The sequence below is a fragment of the Hippopotamus amphibius genome, chromosome 14, assembly GCF_030028045.1.
Source record: "Hippopotamus amphibius kiboko isolate mHipAmp2 chromosome 14, mHipAmp2.hap2, whole genome shotgun sequence".
Classification (NCBI taxonomy): domain Eukaryota; kingdom Metazoa; phylum Chordata; class Mammalia; order Artiodactyla; family Hippopotamidae; genus Hippopotamus; species Hippopotamus amphibius.
This window is the reverse complement of record NC_080199.1, coordinates 3,426,238-3,446,510: the sequence shown is the minus strand read 5'-3', so window position 1 is coordinate 3,446,510 and position 20,273 is coordinate 3,426,238. Positions and strand designations below refer to the sequence as shown.

Sequence of the window (20,273 nt, the reverse complement as noted above, 5' to 3'; positions counted from 1 at the left end):
TGGGGTCAAGAGAAGGTGAGCCTGGCGGGGCAGATAGGCCAAGAAACACCTTTGTGAGAAGTTCTAGTGGGACAGTGCCATTGGAGGCCTTGCCTGGTTAGTGGGTGTGGGGAAGGAGTCAGGGGATGAGTCCATATGATAAATAGATATTCTCAGAAATTATTAACTATCTTTTATATTTGAGAGATTTAGCCTTTAAATTTTTTTATAACAGTAGCAATCTTTTAGTCCTGTATTCATATTTTTAAATCTATATTTTCTTTACATTAAGTGGGGAGGGTGGGAGGGAGTCGCAGGAGGGAGGGAGTATGGGGATATGTGTATAAATACAGCTGATTGACTTTGGTGTACCTCAAAAACTGGTACAAGAGTGTAAAGCAATTATATTCCAATAAAGAGCTTGAAAAAAAATTTATTAAAGAATATAGAAACAAAGATACTTGCATGGTAAAATAATGTTAGACTGTTAGAGAACTTTTCAATTCAATAAAGCTTTTGTGTCAGAAAAAAATTTTTTTTTTATTGAGGTATAGTTAGTTTACAATGTGTTAGTTTCAAGTGTACAGCAAAGTGATTCAGTTACACATAAATATATATATTCCTTTTCAGATTCTTTCCCATTGTAGGTTATTGCAAGATACTGAGTATACTTCCTGGTGCTGTACAGTAGGTCCTCGTTTATTTTATGTATAATAGTTTGTATCTGCTAATCCCAAACTCCTAATTTAGCCCTCCCCCCCTTCCCTTTTGGCAACCATAAGTTTGTTTTCTATGTCCCTGAGTCTATTTCTGTGTGTAAATTAGATCACTTGTTTCACTGTTTTAGATCCCACATGTAAGTGATATATGATATTTGTCCTTCTCTGTCTGACTTACTTCACTGAGTATGACAATCTCTAGGTCCATCCATGTTGCTGCGAATGGCATTATTTTATTCCTTTGTATGGCCGAGTAATATTCCGTTGTACATACACACCACATCTTCTTTATCCGTCCCTCTGTCCATGGACATTTTATTATGCAGGCATCTCTGTTTCCATATTTTTTGAAATCCCCAGTGCCCAGGCGAGTGTCTGGCACATAAAATGCACCGATAAATATTTGATGAATAAATGAATTATTTGATAATTTTAAAAAAAGAATTGATTGAATTCATAGGATTTAGTTGAAAAATTACAATAAGGTATAACTAATGATTTTGGAAAAGTATTTTTCTGTACGTTTCTTGGAAGCTCACTTGAGTCAGTATATACCTGACCCACCTGTAAGTCTGTTTGTATTATATCCTGGGGATGCAGCTAGATGTGCAGTAAATGCTAATTGCATTACACTGAATGGCACCAAGCTTTGGAACAATATTTTGCTTGATAACTATTTTATGTTTGCATTTTAAAAGTATTCTACAAGCACTTAATAAAATTGCAGTAGTTTTAAGAAAATCTGGGGGAAAACAATGAAGAGTTTGAGTGAACAGAATCATTTCACTGAGTCCTGACGGCAGCAAAGCAAAGTGGAGAAAACCCATTGATTAGTTGCCACCTAGCTAAAACTCTGTGGAATCATGAAATTTCCTGTAAAAGCACCTTTATATTTTAAAGCAGGATTTTCCATAATTGGAGTCAATTCTGCGGTTTTATAAAAGTCTTTCATTTCACTGAGATGTACTAATGAGTCTTAGCCCAAGGACTCCCTGAGGACTCATTCGCATGTTCAAGTATAGAGTCTATGTAGTTTGTGGCAGTATGTCAAGCCATATGCCATTCTGGTCATCAGATGTAGCTACATGTACTTAAATTCTGAGCTATCGCATTTTCAAGGAAAGCAACGCATTCTGCATTTTATACATCAAGAGATGCAGTGAAGAGGTGAATGGCTTACAATCAGCATGCAGAGTCTGTTTTAGACAGTAGGGTGAGCAATCCTGAGTAGCCCTTTGATGATAAAGTTGATGCCAGAGGAGACCTCAATGGCTTTGGGGTTTGTTCGTAGTCTCTTCTTTGCCAGATGGATGAGCTGGAGAGTTCTTCTAATCACCGCTTGCTCCTCCATGACTGGTTTACCTAGTTGTGTTAGTAAAAACGTACAACATCTCATAGAAAGGATGATCATTACTGCTGGTGATGATACTGACATCCAGCTTCCTGCCCCCATGGACCGCACGTCTGACTGTTGTGCTCTGACTGCGAGACCCGGCCCTGCTTCTGAACTTCATGTGGAGCGGAGGCTCAGAGGTCCTTTTAGAAATGTTTAAGCAACATTATTCAAATTATAGCTGAAGAACTTCCCTAAACACATTTGAATTTTTCATTACTCATAGGAGCGTGGTGTATTTTCCGATCTCCATTACAGAAATATTTTAAAGTAAATGGGGTGAGGCTGTGCATGAAATATTAACAGGGTCTCGTTAATGAGCATGAATTTGAATTAAAGAAGCTGTGAGTTGTGTGTGTTTTTTTATTGTCATTTGTTTTGGCAAATTTTCAACCCTATATGGGATTCCCTGTTTTAGAATTTGCTCTGAAACTTCTTTGGATTTAAATGATGGATAAGCCTTAAATCCAGAAGTGTGTCTAATTTATTGGCCTTTAAAATTAAGAATCTTGAAGGAAAGAAGAATTATGATTTGGCGAAAGACATTGGCTCTTAGGAAAGTTGAATTTCCATGAAAGTGATTCCTAAACTCTAATAGGAAATAGTATTTTGAAGTTCCTACATTTTAATGTGAGAAAAGGAAATCAATTAAGAGATAGTAAAGCAATCTGAAGTAATAAAAGTCAAATTCATGAAAATAGAGGTCAAGATTAATAGCTGTAAAGCATATGACATTTACGTATTTGACCCTCTTTGGTGTCTGCTCGTAAGGTCTGTGAATGTTGTTTATTGTGATCATTTTTTTTTTTTTTTTTGGCATGAAGTGATTCTTTTAGGATCTCAGGTAAGTATCCTATTGGGTGACTGGCCTTGATTTATACAAATCAGGTTGGTGATGTTGCTCTTACCTAAGGTGACGTGTCTGTGTTTTAGCCTCCATCTCTTCCCAAACATGTAAGTGTTGTAGTGGGTGGAATGGTGACCCCAAAAAAAGGCAGGCCCTCGTGCTCATCCCTAGAACCTGTGAATGGGATCTTATTTGGGGAAAAGATCTTTGCATATGTAATTGAGTCAAGAATCTTGAGAAGAGGAGAGTCTCCTGGATTATCTGTTGAGCTCTAAGCCCAAAGACAAGTATCCTTATAAGAGTGAGGCCGAGGGAGATTTGAGAGAGAAAAGGAGGTGGAGACTGGAAGGATGCAGCCACAGGCCAAGGAATGCCTGGAGCCGCCAGAAGCTTGAGGAAGCACGGAAGGAGAGCAGGGATGCCAGACTTCAGGGTGGTTGTAGGTTGTGGCAGCCCCCAGGAAGCTAATGCAGGTGGTCATGGAGTCAACTACATATAAGAGAAGTAGTGAGGAGTTTTAACTTGTAACATTGTAGTTTTTTAAACCACATTTGATTCATTTGAAAACATCTACATTTCCTCATCACTATAATTGCTCACATGGTTTCATCACCTGGAAAGCCCCTTTCCTTTCTCTTTCCAAATCTTACCCATCTTCCCAAGGTCCAAGTACTTGGCCTGATCCAGATTTCCCTGCTGTCTCTTCCCTGATCAATAAGCACGCCTGGTGCCTGCATAGCAGTTTTCAACTTGCAAAGTGCCTGGGAAACATTTTCACCACAACCTGCTGTATAAATATTACTGTGTCAGTTTTCCAGTGAACTAAGCCTTCGTGGAGTTCAGCGATTCCCCAGATGTTGTACAGCTCTGCGTGAGTCTCCTGGGAGCGCCATGACAAAGTCCCCCGCCCAGCGGGGCGTGAAACCGTAGAAATTTATCCTCTCACATTCCTGGTGGCCAGAGTCTAAGGTCAGGCATCTGCAGGTTGGATCCCTCTGCGGGCTTCAAGAGACGTCTGTTCCAGGCCTCTCTTCCAGCTTCTGGGGCTGCAGCCGCTGGCGTTCCTCGGCTTGTAGACACAGCACCCGGGCCTCTACCTCCATCTTCATGAGGTGGTCTCTTTGCGTGGTCTGTGGTCTGTGTGTCCCCTTCTCATCTTTAAGGACACCAGTCATTGGACTTAGCCCCCTCACCCCCATCCAGTAGGACCTCATCTTAAACAATTACCTCCACAAAGGTCAAAAAAGGGCACGTTCTGGTTCTGGGTGGGCATGAATTTAGGGGGAGGGGGTACAGCATTCCACCCACTGCAGGCCAGTAGGTCACAAGACTGTGTCTCAGTTTTCTCACCCCCCCCCACCCCCCCCCCCCCATGTCTTTCTCTCTCCTCTGTGGTATGTGGTGAAATCTTAAAGTGTTTACCATCTTGAGTTATGGAATCTGCATTGTGTAATAGAAAGAGAAGATGCTCTAGGGCACTTGGGGCTCCATTGCTGTGACTTTGAGGGGTACACTGACCCTCGGCTAACACACCCGTGGAGTTTGAAATTAAAGGGAATATAGTTATAAGCCTCATAAACTTGTTCTGAAGGTTAAATGATTTCAGGCAATCAATGCGGGTACAACTGTTTTGTGATGTTGTGTCAAAGATACGAGTCCCATTTCCCCAACAACTGCTGAAGGGCTTTCCGTGCAGGAACACCACTGTATTTTAACACAGTTTTGAATTCATCGATCACAGACATTAAAGTCCTGAAAATATTTCAGGAATCACCTAATCAACTGGCTGTATTGAGAATATTAGAGTCCCAATTGACTTTCTCCAATTAAATTATTGGTAAATGTCCTTGATTAGTTAAAAAGGATATTTGTTAATTCTTGTATGCTATAAATGCGTTCACGTTGCATAACTCAATGTCATATAAATGTGTTAGAATATTTTTATGTATCACGATGTCAGTGTCGCTTTAGCAGATGTTTAGTTATAGCATGGTGTTGTCTTGTACTTCCTGTCACACTTGAAAGACTTCAGTGGAAAGTAAGTGCAGAAAATTGAGATTTTTCTCTATCTGTGGAAACTCTAATATTAAAAGACAAAATATTTAGATAAATGTTTCACCTTATGTTAATGTGACATTCTGTTTTTCACTGACTATACAGTGGTTTCTGTGATGGGTAACACTACCTTGATCAAAGAGACTTTTCATAAAAAATTATATCCTTTACCATTTAGCCTTGTGACTAATATGTTAATCGAGCATACAGGTATGTGAAATGTTACTGCAGATTTTTAAAGGTCCTTTCAATATTATTTTCCTTAAGAGAATTATTGCGCTCTCCGAAATTTACATACATATTCCGAGATGTTATTTTACAACAGAAGGAAAGCGTCTCGCCCATTATATAATGTGCTCGTAGGTGTGTGTGTAGGGGGGTGGGATTCGGCTCTATTCATCAAAGACCCTCTCCCATCCCCCTAACTCACATCCTGGTGAGGCGGAGGACATCCTAATCCCAGCCTCTAGACTCTAATCCTTACCATCATGTCATCGATTCCCACAAGCCTTTCCCAAAACCCAGTGACTAAAACGTCGCTGGTAGGAGTGATGTGGGGAAAAGCCTGATGTGTGGCCAGTCCATAAAATACCTGAATTTTTTCCCTTCTCCTTGAAAAGGATCTGCCCCTATCGTGGAAGAAATTAAGTCTGGAATGTGTCGGTTGAGATTGATGGGGCTGCCCAGACGTCTGAGGAGCAGAGATCTTTATCTCATCGAGGCTGCAGTGCACTCTAGGTGACACACGGGTGAAAGCCAACCTCTTTGCCCTCAGACGTATTTACATAACATGTGTGCGGGGAACTCTCGGTCCGTGCAATTTCCGCATGCCACCTGTGTTGGGAATATCTCCTGTAGCTTGTCAGCTGGCCTTCACCCACAGAGATTTGTGGGAGACACGATGTCCCCAAGAAGACTCTGAAAGTGAACCTTTAAATCAACAGGAAAAGGAGCTGAACTAATCAATAAGGAAGCTTCCATTTATTTGCCTCTTTCTTTTCTCTGGGCAGAATCCCCAGACATAACAATGAAATCTGTCTGGTCCAAGCCAAACTGATACTATTCAAGGTTATTTGACAAAGATATTTTGACCCACGAAACAGCTTAATTTACATTTGTATTTATTCACCTCTTGGGCAGACTTTTACAAAAATAAAAATTAACTCCACAAGGCTCCTACTACTCCATTTCTTATATCAGTTTCACCTTTGGCATCAATTTCTGTAGACTTGATAAATGTCTCCTTATCCAGGGTTTTATTAGGAAGAGAGAATGCAGGCTCTTATTTACGGAATCTTACTGGTTTTTTTTTTTTCCCCAAAGATTTAATTGTTTCTTTTACCTTCATGGGCTGACAGACATTTATAAATAGGGAACTTTAGATTTCCTAGAATATTGATATCTTATCGTTAGTTGATTGGTATTATTTTCTCCTTAAAAGGAACCAGTGAAACATGTTCATAAATTTCAAGTATGGTCATTTTAATTCAATGCCCGTATCCAGAATCTAGGTATCCAGATAAGGACTCTTAACAGTAAGACTATGTGCTTCTAAATAACTTGCTTTGTTGATTAGTATTTATCAACTTCAAGTGAATCAGAATAAGAGCAAGCAAAACTACTAGAAGGGATCACTTAATGGAAAAGTAAAAAAATAGAAGCCTCTGCTTATAAATATTGATGCAATAGAGAGATCAGTTTACCACTGCCCAGGAAATCCAGACGTCTTTAGCAAACCTCAGATAGAAAGCTGAAACCAGGCGTGAAAAATTATCAGAACCATTTATATTTATTGAAAACAATCTTATTTCTTTTGCTAAAATCCAATCTTTACATACATCCTGATGTGAAATAGTGAATTCAAGAGTGTATCTCAAAAGTTGCCCATTTTTATCAGCTGTTAATCCCACCTCTTTCCTAGGGATTATAGTTTGCATCATGTAAATTACATGGTGGAGAAGGAGTTAGGAATTTGACTTGAGTGAATTTACTTCCGTTCTGTAAATATCCATGATTCCCAGGAGAGTATTTTATGTCTCCTTCTAGGAGTTTATATGCTCTCAAGATTCAGTTTCGTAGATGAGAGGGTTCCCCTATCTCTCCAGTCTGTTTCTCTATGGGCTTAACACCTGTGTGTCTGCATTTTAGCATCTCTGCTTGGGTGGCATCTTCATGTTAACAGCTCCAGTGGCTAACTAAACTAGAAATTCCCACTCTCTCCACTGACTTCAGAAAAGTAAATAAAACTGAATTTCCATATTTGTCCCACTTTTCAACTCATGGTAAAATCAGAAACCCAGTTAAGAACCAAATACAAGCTACTTTCTTCCCTATTTACCCTTAGAATCCAAATACCCCGCTTGGTATTCGAGTGCCCGAGGCCACATCACTTCCCACTCTTGGGTCCCTTCAAGTCTCCTGACACTAACTGGTGGGAGAAATGCGAATTATCAATAAAGGGATGGATGAATGTCTTTACTTAAAGGCATATGGACTGCCTCTATTTCATTTATCTTCATGTTTCTCTGGTAACATTGTCCAAAATTACGTGTGATTATTCTGATTCCAGTTGCTAAGAATAGTCCTGAAACAGTGGCGGTGATGCCTGCTTTCTTTTCAGCATTTTTACCTCCCAGCTCACCTCCTTTGGTGGAGGAACAAACTCTGCTCTCTCTTTTAGAAATCGCATCTTCCAGATCCTTTTAACGCTCTTGTTCTTCATGTACCTGGTACTTGAACATGCACAACTCAGGGGATGTAATCGGGATTCGGTTTTTATTTTGGGCTCACACCGCTTTTTAAAGTATATTCGGCTGTGACAACCCTTCCTTTTTAGCCAGATAAAAACCCAGGCAGCTCCAGCAATATTTCTGGTCTCTCCCGAGTAATAGAAAGTCCTTTATTTGCTTTTGTTGGCGCTCACGGACTCGATTCAGCAACGAGGAATTCTGGTCCTGTGTAGTAACCAGAACCACAAAGTTAGCTGAAAGTTCAGTCCCGTCAAGCCTCAGCCGTGCAGGAGACACTGTGTCGTGGCCTGGAGCATCCTGTTTTCTGTCTGTTCTTATGCCGGATCCTCCCGTTTCATCCCAATATGGTTTCACGCACAACGACTGCTTGGGATGTTTAGGGCGGACGCTGGCTTGGGTGCTTCCACGTGTCCTGAGACGCTCTCCTGGGGGGCTTTGAGTTCCTTCCCGTGACCTTAGTGATACTCTTCCCCTGGCTGGCTGCTCCTGGGGCCCTGGTTTCTAGGGTTCACCCACAGACGCTGTCTGCTGGGCCCCACGCCTCTCAGCCTCACACGTATCCTCCTGGGCAGAATGGAACACACCTCTGCGTTGTGGACCGGATGAGGAAACTTCATCATACCCTTGTAGTTCATCAAAAACATAACAGGTCCTGCTCTCCGCTTTCCAGAGCTGACCCAGAGCAGCCCCCCTACAGCAGCAGGGCTGGCCCTTCCTCCCACCCCCCACCCCTGTCTTCCTGCCCATTTCTGACTTTGTGCTACTTAGTAGGGGTCAGTCACCCATCCCCAGTGTCTCTTTAAGTGGTGGTGCAACCGAAAGTGGGGTCCAGCTGCTTGCCACGCAAAAGCAAAGAAAGAGGCCACGTTGGTGGAAAGAAAAGTTTGCTTTATTTTGGATGCCAGCAGCCGGGGCGAGGGAGGGCAGATGCCTGTCCACAGGCTGATTTCCACCCACCGCCGACCATCAGTGGGCAAGAGCGTTTATAGACAGAGGGAGGGGGCGACATGCAGAAACAGCACAGGCAGCTCCGATGGTCACCCTGAAATGGATCATCGGTGGTGTGACCTGCATCATCCTGATTGTTTCAGGCACAGTTAATCTTCAGTTCCAAGGTCGGCTTGTTCCCATTTCCTTGAGGCCAGGTCTCCAAATTGTGGCACCTTATGTCGAGGCTACAGCCTGGTCATCACGTAGTTCACTTCCCCACCTGGTGGGGGTTTCGGTCTCTATGAGACAGCGCACAGGACGTGGCTTCAGGATATTATCTACAGCCCTTGAGGAGGAACGAAAGGTCCTTGACGTTGCTTAATGACTAAACTATTGTATTTGGTCTCCTTTGGCTGTTTTCCTTTGTTTCTGCATTTTCTCACTTCCCTGATTAAACCTATTATTTGACTAAAGTTTTTCCAGAGACAAAAGGCAGGCTGAGGACATGGGGGGATAGGGGGGTGAGGGCAGGGACCAGAGGGTCCCGCTCTGTTTCAGTGGGACATTGTCCAAGTGTGTGAGGTGGTCCCGTGAAGCCTCCTCCCTCTTGGCTTAGAGGCCAAGGGAAGAAACTGTGTAAAAGTGTCTGTGACCCTGTTTGCCTGCTGTATAAAGTGGTCACTACTGTGCACTCAATTGGTGTGAGAGCAATAGATCCATAGACCCACAGATGTGGACAGAGATGTCCAAGTCAAACACCGCAGTTAGGTATGTACACACGTACAGAATCACGTGGAAGCCACTCATGCTGAAATCTGAAGTGTCCTGAAATGCCTCAGTTACCACTGAGGGTAGCTTCGTTAGAGGAACCTGAACTTTTAGCACTAAACCACATGGAAATACAGATTTCCACATTGAAACTACATCAATTAGGTGATAACATAATTAGCAATTCAGTTGGTGCTTTACATTTTGCCTCTCAAGGTAGAGTGTGCACTCTGGAAAACGCTCTCATTCTAACGCAGTGTTTCATATGTTACTCTGGGTAACATCTCAGGCCAGTAGGAGTGAGAAGGAGGGACAAAGAAGACGCAGGAGGTCTAGGTGGCAAATCCCCACGAGATGTCACAGAAGGCTCTCCTAAGAATTCTCTGCCTTTGCTGTCCCACTCTGGCGGCTTTCTCTTGGCTTCCTGCTTCTGGCCTGAATGGAGAACTGGTTGAGACATGACGTTTCTAGCCTACAGTGCCGTGAGCTATTTGTTTCCATTTCTTTTTCTCTAACCTGTGAGGCTGTGCCTCGCTGCAGGTATGCGGAGACCCCTCTGCTCTCTGCACGTGGTTCATTTCACCGGCTGAGATGCTATCTCCTTACACGCTCCGTCTCTCCAGGATGAGTAGTTCTTATCGCTGCGCCTCTCTCCATCCGTCCGTCCATCCATCCATCCGCCCCTCTAGGCCGGCGTCACTCTCTTGGCTTTCCTTCATACCCTCGAGAGCTTCATTATATCTCATCAGGTGTTCTAACAGTGATGAACACGGTATCTGTCCTTGTGCTTTCAAGCTGCCGAGCAGGTAGAAGCAGCTGTCAGCACCAAGACAGGAATAGACAGAGCGAGAAACTGGGGCTGGTGGAGGTCAGCTGGGGTCCAGCCTGAAAAAGAAACGGCTCTGAATTTGCAAGGAGAAGAAAAGGAGTACAGGGATTAGGTTCCACAGCAAAAGTTGAGACAGACAGGAGATGATGAGGTGACTCTGAGACTTGTCCCCAGGGGAAGCAGCAGCCTTCCCTGCGGCGGGAGAGGGCGAGGGAGGAGACAGTTCTACCGCACCGGGAGCTGAGGCAGCTGGTGGGAGCGCCCCGGATTGGCACACCTTCCCTGACCTCGCGTGGCCCTCCTGCTGTGCGCCGGCATCTGGAGCGGGGCTGAGAGCACAGGCTTAAAGACGTTAGGCCCCGGCTCTGGCAGACCTCACGCCTTCCTCATCCAGGTGGAGTAAGCCAACTGCTCTCACTTTAATTCAGGGAATTGAAATCAGAGATGATGGACGGAGCCATTTCCCTGGAGCTCGCTCACCTTTGCGCTTGGGTTTCCTTGGAGACTAGCCAGGCCTGAGCCTGACAGCCTCCAGTTGGGAAGACGATGCTTGTGGTTTGGCGTTTTGTAACTTTTATTTGTGGACCCTGGAGACTGGGTATCTTGATGAATGGTGATTCACACCTATGGTGAAAGTTTTATACCCCCGTTTTTATATACAGTGAACATAATTTATCTTTTAATTGCATTTATTGCAGTGCCAGAGTATTACAGCGAGTACATCCAAAAAAGCAGCACACAGCACACAGCTCACAGCTCACACTGTGCCCCTCGATTGCCATCAGGGCATTTAGATGACTGTGCTAACTGCTAAAACGTGAGGAAAATGCTAAACTTCCTGTGGAGCCACTTTATTGAACAGAATCGTTCCAAAGGAGATCTTTGACTACATGACAATTTCCTTAAAGATGTGTGTGGGGCCGCGTGCATGTAAATGTCTCTATTACATGCATGAGGGGTGCTGTCACTTACAGCATGAATCCTGAAGAGGGGAAAAAACAGATCACCAAGCCTGAGTTTCAGTTATGTAAAGACAGGTGGGGGGGAAAGCATTTATCCTGGCCTCTCTCTTTTGTGACATTCAGGTTTTTTCCTCCTTTCATCTCCCAAATAATAAACCAACAGGGAAAGGAGAGGTGGGGCTGAGAGCAGAGTGGCTGCCCTGAGTGACCTAGAAAGGCCCATGCCTGAAACCTGCTTCCTGCCGTTCTAGTAGTGTCTGCTACATCCCTCCCAAGTGGCACAGCTGAGACAGGACAGGCCCGTGATGTCCCCCTGGCATCACAGACTCACAGAGCTAGGGCGATTCCTAGGGTACGGCGAGTTTCTCCTTGGTGTTTTCCCGTTCACGCAGATTCCTCTGTCCACGTAACTAGGCTCTGGGGCTCACAGCCCTTAGAATCGCCAGGACCCCAGGGCAGTGGCCTCGTCCTACTCTGTTTTGCAGCACACGTGGCTCCTCTGCAACCTCAGTGCCTCTTCTGCGACCTGGAGGCCACCGGTCCCAGTGAGGCCGGGGACTGAGGCTAGGTGGCTGGTGAGTGTAACGTGTTTACTCTTTCAGGGGGACGGGCTTTATTTGGAAGCAATTTCTTTGTAAAGTAATAAATGAATTGTGACCGATGGAACTACAGCTACAGGATGCGAGGCTCTTTCAGATGGCGGCTCACTCAGCAGCCCCAAAGTAGGTGACATAGATGACTCCAGGAGTCCTTCTTAAGGCAACAACATAAAGCTATTCTGCAAAAGGGCTGAAAGGAAGGTACAGGTGAGGGTTAGAGCAGACGTGGGGGTGTTGATTAGAAAATGATAGGTACTGTGCAAAGCTCGGGCTAACATACTTTTTCATTTATCTTCAAAATCAGCCGGAGGGGGAGAGAGGTTGACGTTACCATCCTTGTTCTGTAGATGAGAAATCAGGAAGGCTCAGTACCCTGACGTCCTTACTTACCAGCCCCCAGGACGGTTGACATTGGAGCCCAGAAAGCAGCTGCCGTGCAAGGCTGGCCCTCTTTTTTTCTTTTATTTTTTTTAAAAGGTATTCCTTCATTTTTTAAAAATAAATTTATATTTATTTATTTATTGCTGCACTGGGTCTTGGCTGCGCCTGGGCTTTCTCTAGTTGTGGAGAGTGGGGGCTACTCCTTGTTTTGGTGCATTGCCGTGGCTTCTCTTGTTGCAGAGCACGGGCTCTAGGTGTGTGGGCTTCAGTAGTTGTGGCACACGGGTTCAATAATTGTGGCTCATGGGCTCTAGAGCGCAGGCTCAGTAGTTGTGGCTCATGGGCTTAGTTGCTCTGTGGCATGTGGGATCTTCCTGGAGCAGGGATTGAATCTGTGTCCCCTGCATTGGCAGGCGGATTCTCAACCACTGCGCCACCAGGGAAGCCCCAAGGCTGGTCCTCTTTCCAGTACAGCTTGATGCCTCCCACCCAGACATGGGCCTTGAGAAACAGCCTTGGCTTTGGCATTCAGTGAAGCTGGAAAGGACTTTACTAAAAGAAATGGTATGAGTGACATCAGGGGTGGCACTGGGGAGCATCGTGGCAGAAAGTGAGGAGGAACGTATAACGGGGAGCACCTGGAAATAGGCCACATGTCAAAGGACTGTGTTTAGTGAGGTGGACGTCTTTCTGTAGAAAGGGACAATTTATCAGGGATTCAACATGAGTGATCGTTGAGTTAGATTTTTGGTTTTCTATTCCCATCTTTTTCTCAAAATTAACTTTTAGTTCTCGTGTTAACTTAGGACTAAAAGAAAACGTGTGTTATCATCATCCAGATTATGTAGTTTTTAGTTGTGGCCAGCTTATTTGCTACAATTTTTTAACTGAAAAGGAAACCCCGAGGCTTTTAGTGACCTTTATTAAAATGGCAGTGCCTTTTTTTAGAATATGCAGGTTTGAAACACTTAGGCACAGCTCGGATTTCAGCATCCTGCGAAGTTTCTTTATGCGCCTTGTGCCACCACCTCCTTGCTGTGGGGAGGGGTGATGTCAGAGGAGTGGGGGGAGGTCAGGACTTTTTGGCCACTGCCCAGTGGTAACCCGCCACAGGCCCCTCGCCCCACACCCACTGAGGAAGCGGTAGAGGCACATCAACCCCTTCACCTGCTCACCCTGCAGCCAGCAAGTGTGCCTAGAGACCCAGCAGAGACCGAGAGCTCCTGCCCATCCAGCAGCAATGAGAATCCCCTCTTCCTTTGGGTCAGTGGAGGTTGAGTGGGGACGCAGATTCTCTACTTGGCAGGGATGATCTGTGCCTCTCTTCCCCTGCTGAGTGCTGTCGGAGGGAGTCAGCGAATGCAGAAGGTTAAGTTGGAAATGTCAACACCCTCCTCTCAATTGATACAATAACTTTGTGGGACATCAGAAAGGACGTCGAAGAACTCAACACCATCAACCAGCGGGATCTACTCATTTATAGACATGTAAACCAGCAGAAGCGGAAGACTCATTCTTCTCAAGTCCGTGCGTCAGAAAGACCACATGCAGGGCCGTAAACCGAAACTAAAATTCCGAAGGATTGAAATTACACAGGCGGGGGCTTTCCTAGCACAGTGGACTCAAACTAAAACTCAAGAAGAGAAAAACAGGAGAAGCTCCAAATACTTGGAAAGGAAAAAAGCTCTTCTAAATAATCTATAAATCAAAAATGAAGCTTCAAGGGAATTCAACATATGTTGAACTGAATGAAAAGGAAAATGCAACATATTAAGCTGATGAGGCAGACCTAAAACAGTACCAAGAGGAAAATTTATAGCACTACAGACACGTGTCAGAAAAAAGTCCCAAGTCAGTAATCTAAGCTCCCACCTCAGTAACTTAGAAAAAAGGCAAGTAAAATAAACCCAGAACAAGAAAATGAGAGGCAGTAACAGGGAGCAAAATGAATGGCATTTTTTAAAAAATAGAGAAAATCAATGAAGCAAAGAGTTGGTTCTCTAGAAATAACCATAAAAATGACAAACCTTGAGTAAGAAATGACAAATAAAAAGGAGAAAAGACATAAATTGCTAATACCAGGAATAAAACAGGAAATATGACTACAAACCCTACAGTCAAGAAAAAGACCAGAAGAGAATAAATACTGTGAACAACTGTCACATATAAATTTGACAATTTACATGAAATGGACCAGTTCCTCACAAAATACAGAGACCCTCAACTTAACTGCACATGAACTAGGGTCCTGAGCCTTTGCTGCACCGACGTGAGTATCCTGCTGGGGGTGGTTTTGTTGGATGTTATCATTGGCGGGAGTTGGGTAAAGGGTCCACAGGCTCTACCTGTGTTATTTCTTACAACTGTCAGTGAATCTACAATTATCTCGAAATTAAAAGTTTAAGAAGTACTTAAAGGTGATGGGAGCAGGTTTTCTATGGACATAATAAATAGGCACGAGTGGATATCATTTATTTAGATTTTCAGATTACCTTTGACAAGGTCAATACCAAACTTTATTGGATTGAGGAAATTATCATGGTTAAAAGACTAAGTTTGGAAACAGATTGTATTTTATCCTTCAAACGAAAAAATAAAACCCATGTCATATGCGTGTGCACACGTGTGTGTTGTGTGCGTGTATTCCTCAGCTCATCCGTCCCCTGAAAAGTCCTGGCGACAATGACTAGCTCGATAATACCATGCTACTCTGCACCTCTAGGCCTCTCATTTCAATTTTCCTGTAAAATATGAAAGGGATCCTTGAGGAAAGACTTGATTCCAGATTTGGGCCAGGAAAAACAACATGATATGGAAGCATGTGCTAACATTCCACTAGTGCCAAGTTTATGTAACACACAGTCGTGTGCATTATCATATTAATTATGATGAAATAAGCTACGTTGGGGGTAGTGTCTAATATTTCTGTTGAGCTGTCAACTCAAATCCTGCCACCACTGTGATCATCCGTGTCTTAGGAATAAACTCAAAAGCTCTTAAACTTGGAATGCCTTTGCAGAATGTTAATTTAACACATAAAGAAAGACAGCCTATATGGGAAAAGAATCTAAGAAAAGAGTGGGTATGTGTATATGTAAAACCAACTCACTTTGCTGTACACCTGAAACTAACACAACATTTTAAATCAACTGTACTCCAATAAAAGTTAATTTAAAAAAAAGGAAAAAAAAGACTCAAAGAGCTAAAGCAGTTTTCCCATTGCTACAAAATAATTAAGCCTACCTGCTTCAAGATTCATTAATTATGTACGAAGTAAAAACTTTTGCCCAACTCCATGCTTCCTGCAAGCATCAAACTTCCCTCCTTGAGTGTTTGCACTCGTGGATTTTGTTAAATAGCTTTTCCACATAACTTTGCCCATTGGAATCTCCAGCTGGGAAGTTTTGAACGTTCGTTTTAATAGGAGACCTTTAGCTTTTTCTCTAACTATCCAGGTACAACCAGGATGCCATTCATGAGAACACCCCAGAGCACCTGATCTTGTGATAACATCAGCATATTCTTAGGTACAAATGAGCAGCACGATGTTATGCTGTATGTGGTCATGATATGATGAAACCTTTTTATTCATTTCACCAAATATTTACTGAATCTGCTCAGTGGATGAGGCATTGTGGTAGTTGCTGCAGAGACAGAGCTGAACAGTCCATAGTCACTCCCTCAAGGTACAGGACGAACGCCCATCCTGAAACAAGGCGTAACAGGAGCAAAGACAGAAAGGAATGTATTTAGAGAAAACCATGCAGTCCAGTTGTGTGTGTGTGTGTGTCTGTGTGTTTACTTCAGAATCATCAGATTCCCATGAAAAGCGAAGGCTAGAACTGTAGACTGGAACCATGCAGAGGAGGACCGTCCACTGCAGGATCCGCTCTGGGACATTAAATAACCGACCAAAGTCCACATAGATGCAGAGTGGCTTAGCTGGGGTTCTGAGGTCTCACTGGGCACTGCTGTCTCTAATACAGGAAGGCACGCAGAAGCCAAACCCCAAGCTGAGGTTTCTCAGCCCCAGTCTCATGGCCGTTTGGGACCAGATACTTCTTCACTGTGGAGCTGTCCAGGCCACTGTAGGATGCTTGTAGCATCCCTGTCCTTCCAGCCCCTCAGGTGTGACAAACACAAATGTCTCCAGTCACTGGCAAGTGTCCCCATCACCCCGGTTGAGAGCCACTGCGCTAGATGATACAAAAATTCTTTATATTCAACAATTTAACATATTGTTGCGTAACATAATATATAATGTAACATAATAGTATGCTTAACATAATATATAGCTCACATTTTAATATTGGCGAGCCATGTCCTGGCCTCGGGGCAAACTGGATAATTAGATAACGGTTGAGAAGCATCTGAAAGTTGTTAATTGTTTGACTTGGCCTCTTAGCTTAACCAGCCTTCTGACCCAAATCCACATTGGAAAATCTGGGAATCTGGAGGATGTCTTGGGATTTCTGCGCCATTTGGGCTCTTGTGACAGCAAAGAGTGAGATTTCAGCAAGCTTTATTGTCAAGATGACATGGTTAGGCACTGGAATTTGAAAGCCGGTTAGGAACCAAGGCTCACTGGGGGTCATCTGGCCTTTCCTAGCTTCCTCTCACTGGCGCTCAGCCTCCTTCTCACGGATTCTGTCTGTTCCCTCTTGCCGTCAACGAGACAGTCTTCTCTGGGCAGTCCAGTTGACATTCCCGAAGGAGTGGGGTGATTGTCCCCTTCACTGGTCTAACCACCCACACTCCCTCATGGTGATGCAGAATGAAGAGACAGCATTGATCAGCTGCCCCCCTGGGGTCCGTCCTGGTCCACCTGGGGTAAAGGGCAGCCTGTGCCACCCGGCCAGGTGCCGCAGCGTCCGGAGGCGGGTCCGCAAGTAGCAGTAGCCACTGTTGAAACTGATGAGGCTCGTGGCTGCTCCGACCTCTCAGGACCACACTTGGGAGCTCACTCTTGGCTGAGGCTGAGAGGCAATAAAACCACGTCTCTCTTCAAAAACCAAGTCTCCCGGGCCAGATGGGAGTACCAGCCACACCAGATGATAAAGTCATTTAAAGGTACTCGTAAGTAACCTGTGGTGAAAAAAACTGTCCTTTGAATAATCCAGAGTTAATCGTTTCTGAGTCTTCTTCATGTCAGACTTCAGATTTTATTCACTGCTTAAATGACCCAAAGGAAACCCTTTTTTCTTTTTTTTTTTTTGTTGAAGTATAGTTAATTTACAATGTTGCATTAGTTTCAAGTTTACAACAAAGTGATTCAGTTACACACACACACACACACACACACACACACACACGTATTGGTTTTCAGGTTTTTTCCATTATACGTTATTACAAGATATTGAGTATGGTTCTCTGTGCTATACAATAGGTCCTTATTGTCTACCTATTTGATACATAGTAGTGTGTATCTGTTAATCCTAAACTCCTGATTTATCTCCGCCCCCCCACCCCCTTTGGTAACCATAGTTTGTTTTCTGTGTCTGCAACTCAACTTCTGTTTTGTAAATAAGTTCATTTGTATCATTTTTTTTTTTTAGATTCCACATGTAAGCAATATCATATGATGTTTGTCTTTCTCTGTCTGACTTACTTCACTTAGTGTGATAATCTCTAGGTCCATCCGTGTTGCTGCAAATGGCATTATTTCATTCTTCTTTATGGCTGAATAGTATTCCGTTGTATACATGTACCACGGCTTCTTTATCCATTCCTCTGTTGAGAACATTTAGGTTGCTTCCATATCTTGGCTCTTATAAATATTGCTGCTCTGAACATTGGGGTGCATGTATCTTTTCAAATTAGAGTTTTCTCTGGGTATACGCCCAGGAGTGGGATTGCAGGATCATATGGTAGCTCTATTTTAAATTTTTTAATAAAGACACCATTCCATTTCTCAAACTGAAGGCACACATCCTTCCTTCCCAAGGTGTCATGAGGTCTTCTCCTTGGTTTAGAGAGTTTCCTGAGTGAGGGTGAGGGTTTTTAGGAAGAAAGGGACTGTGGTGAATGTGAGTCAGAACCACTTTCTCCTAAACTCACGATTGGAGGAGGGCTCGGCCAATCAGAACAGCAGAGGCGTCCCTGGTTCAACGTGCAGAAGGAGAGCCTGGGGATGGGAGCTTTGAACTTACCTGTAGCAAGAACTCTAAGGCCCGAAGATGCTGCTTTTATGGATAATTTAAAACTGCCACTGAGTCAAGTTATTCTTTAAAGGAAATTACTTTCGTGGTCCTGTCTAACCGTTAGTAATTATGCTACTTTCTTGTATTATAGGTAATGTATGAAATTGTTGGAGCAGTTGAGAAAAATAAAGACTCCCTTTCACAGAATCTTCTGTTTGTAATGAAAAGTAAGTTTTCCCCGCACGGTTAAAATGCCACACACCATGTCTCTGTCTCTGAACGTGGTCCTGTAAAATATGCCACCAGCGAAGGAGAATTGAAATATCTTTTGCATCCTAATGCCCAGATTAATAAGGCATGGGTATTGCCACGCTACACACTGGTTACAATGTAATTTGGAGTCTAGTAGAGACCATAATTTAACTAAGCTTTTAGCAGATAGCAGTATAAGACACCTTTACCACCCTGGCGGTGTGGATATAGAAAGGCTCTTGTACGAGGACTGATGAAGGGGAATGTGGCTTCCCCAGTTATTTGAGCCACAGCAGGGTGAATTTCACTACTTAAGATGACTCTGGAGCACACTTGAGGGTGGTATTCTACTCCTATGTGCTTTCAGTTATAAAAAACTTATGCATGGTATTCTATTCCTATGTGCTTTCAGTTATAAAAAACTTATGCTTACGAAGTAAAATGAGCGTACAAATTTATAGATAAGTACACACATGCATATATATGTATATCCATATAAATTTATAGGTGACATCTACTTAGCAAGCCTTAGTACTTTATATGCATATATCTTTACATATATCTATAATTCTATACTATATATAAAATGAAGTACTGTGTTTATATGTGATGTAATTATATACCTATCTCTGTATATCCATATATTTACATATAGATCTATACATTTACACATATATATAGTTCTATCTCCTCTAGTAATTATTTTCTTAACAGCAGTTCTGCAGCGATTCTCATTTTCCTAATAACCTCTTCAACGAACTAAAATGTATCATCTTTTGTGCTTTAAGTTGCTCTAAATAAGATGGAGCCATGTATCATCCCTGGGAAAAGAAGCATATGATAGCCTTTCGTGAACTAGTTGGATGCCTTTGAGCTGGAAATAAGACATCCATATCACTTCTGGCTTGAGGAACAAATGTACCTTAAATCAAAGAGCAGAGTAGCAATATCTTGCTTTCCCTTCGCAGTGACTGCTTGCCTCTCGGAAAGTGCGGTTGAGTTCTCTTAAAGGCCGAGACCAATGATAAAAACATGGACAGTGCAAAACGAAAGGTGTGAGATAATCAATCTTATTGATTTATCACTGGAAATATTTTCCTTCCAATTTTCAAATATTTGGACGTTCATTGATAACATACTTCCACTGAATGCATATATTTTATGAAGAACTATTATGCAGCATGTTTTCCAAGGTGGCACTGGGCCTCCTTTATTTTTGTATTTCATGGTGACAGAACATGTATTTAGAACGAACGCACGATGGCCTGTGGTACTGCGATTCTGCTTATCTTGATAGAGTCCCTGTATCTTAAAGTCATTCTTTTGTGTGTGCTTGTTAGCAAGTGCCAAGAGAAAACAGGTGAATCTTAATTTATTCTAAATATTTTAGACTATAGATACATCTGAGCAACAGGACAAAATTTACAACATGCCCTTGTATGTTCGCGTAAGAGGTGACAGCATTTTCTGCAAAGGGATAGAGAATAAATATTTTAGACTTTGCAAAGCCATAAGCTCACTGTTGCAGCTACTCAGTTCTGCTGTGGTAATGAGGAGGCAGCCATAGACAATACAGATGGACGTGGCTGCGTTCCATTAGAATGTTATTTACAAAAACAGGCAATGGGCTCGATTTGACCCACAGGCCCCAGTTGCTCACCCATGCTGT

General features: G+C 43.2%; 1 protein-coding gene across 1 annotated transcript in view; it reads left to right on the top strand.

The window, feature by feature from the left end:
* MYO16 (myosin XVI) overlaps nt 1–20,273 on the top strand; it is a 419,267-nt gene that overhangs the window by 261,859 nt on the left and 137,135 nt on the right. Inside the window, exon 23 of the mRNA XM_057707440.1 lies at nt 18,504–18,579. Coding sequence (XP_057563423.1) covers nt 18,504–18,579 — 76 coding nt within the window. The remainder of the gene's footprint in view (nt 1–18,503; nt 18,580–20,273) is intronic.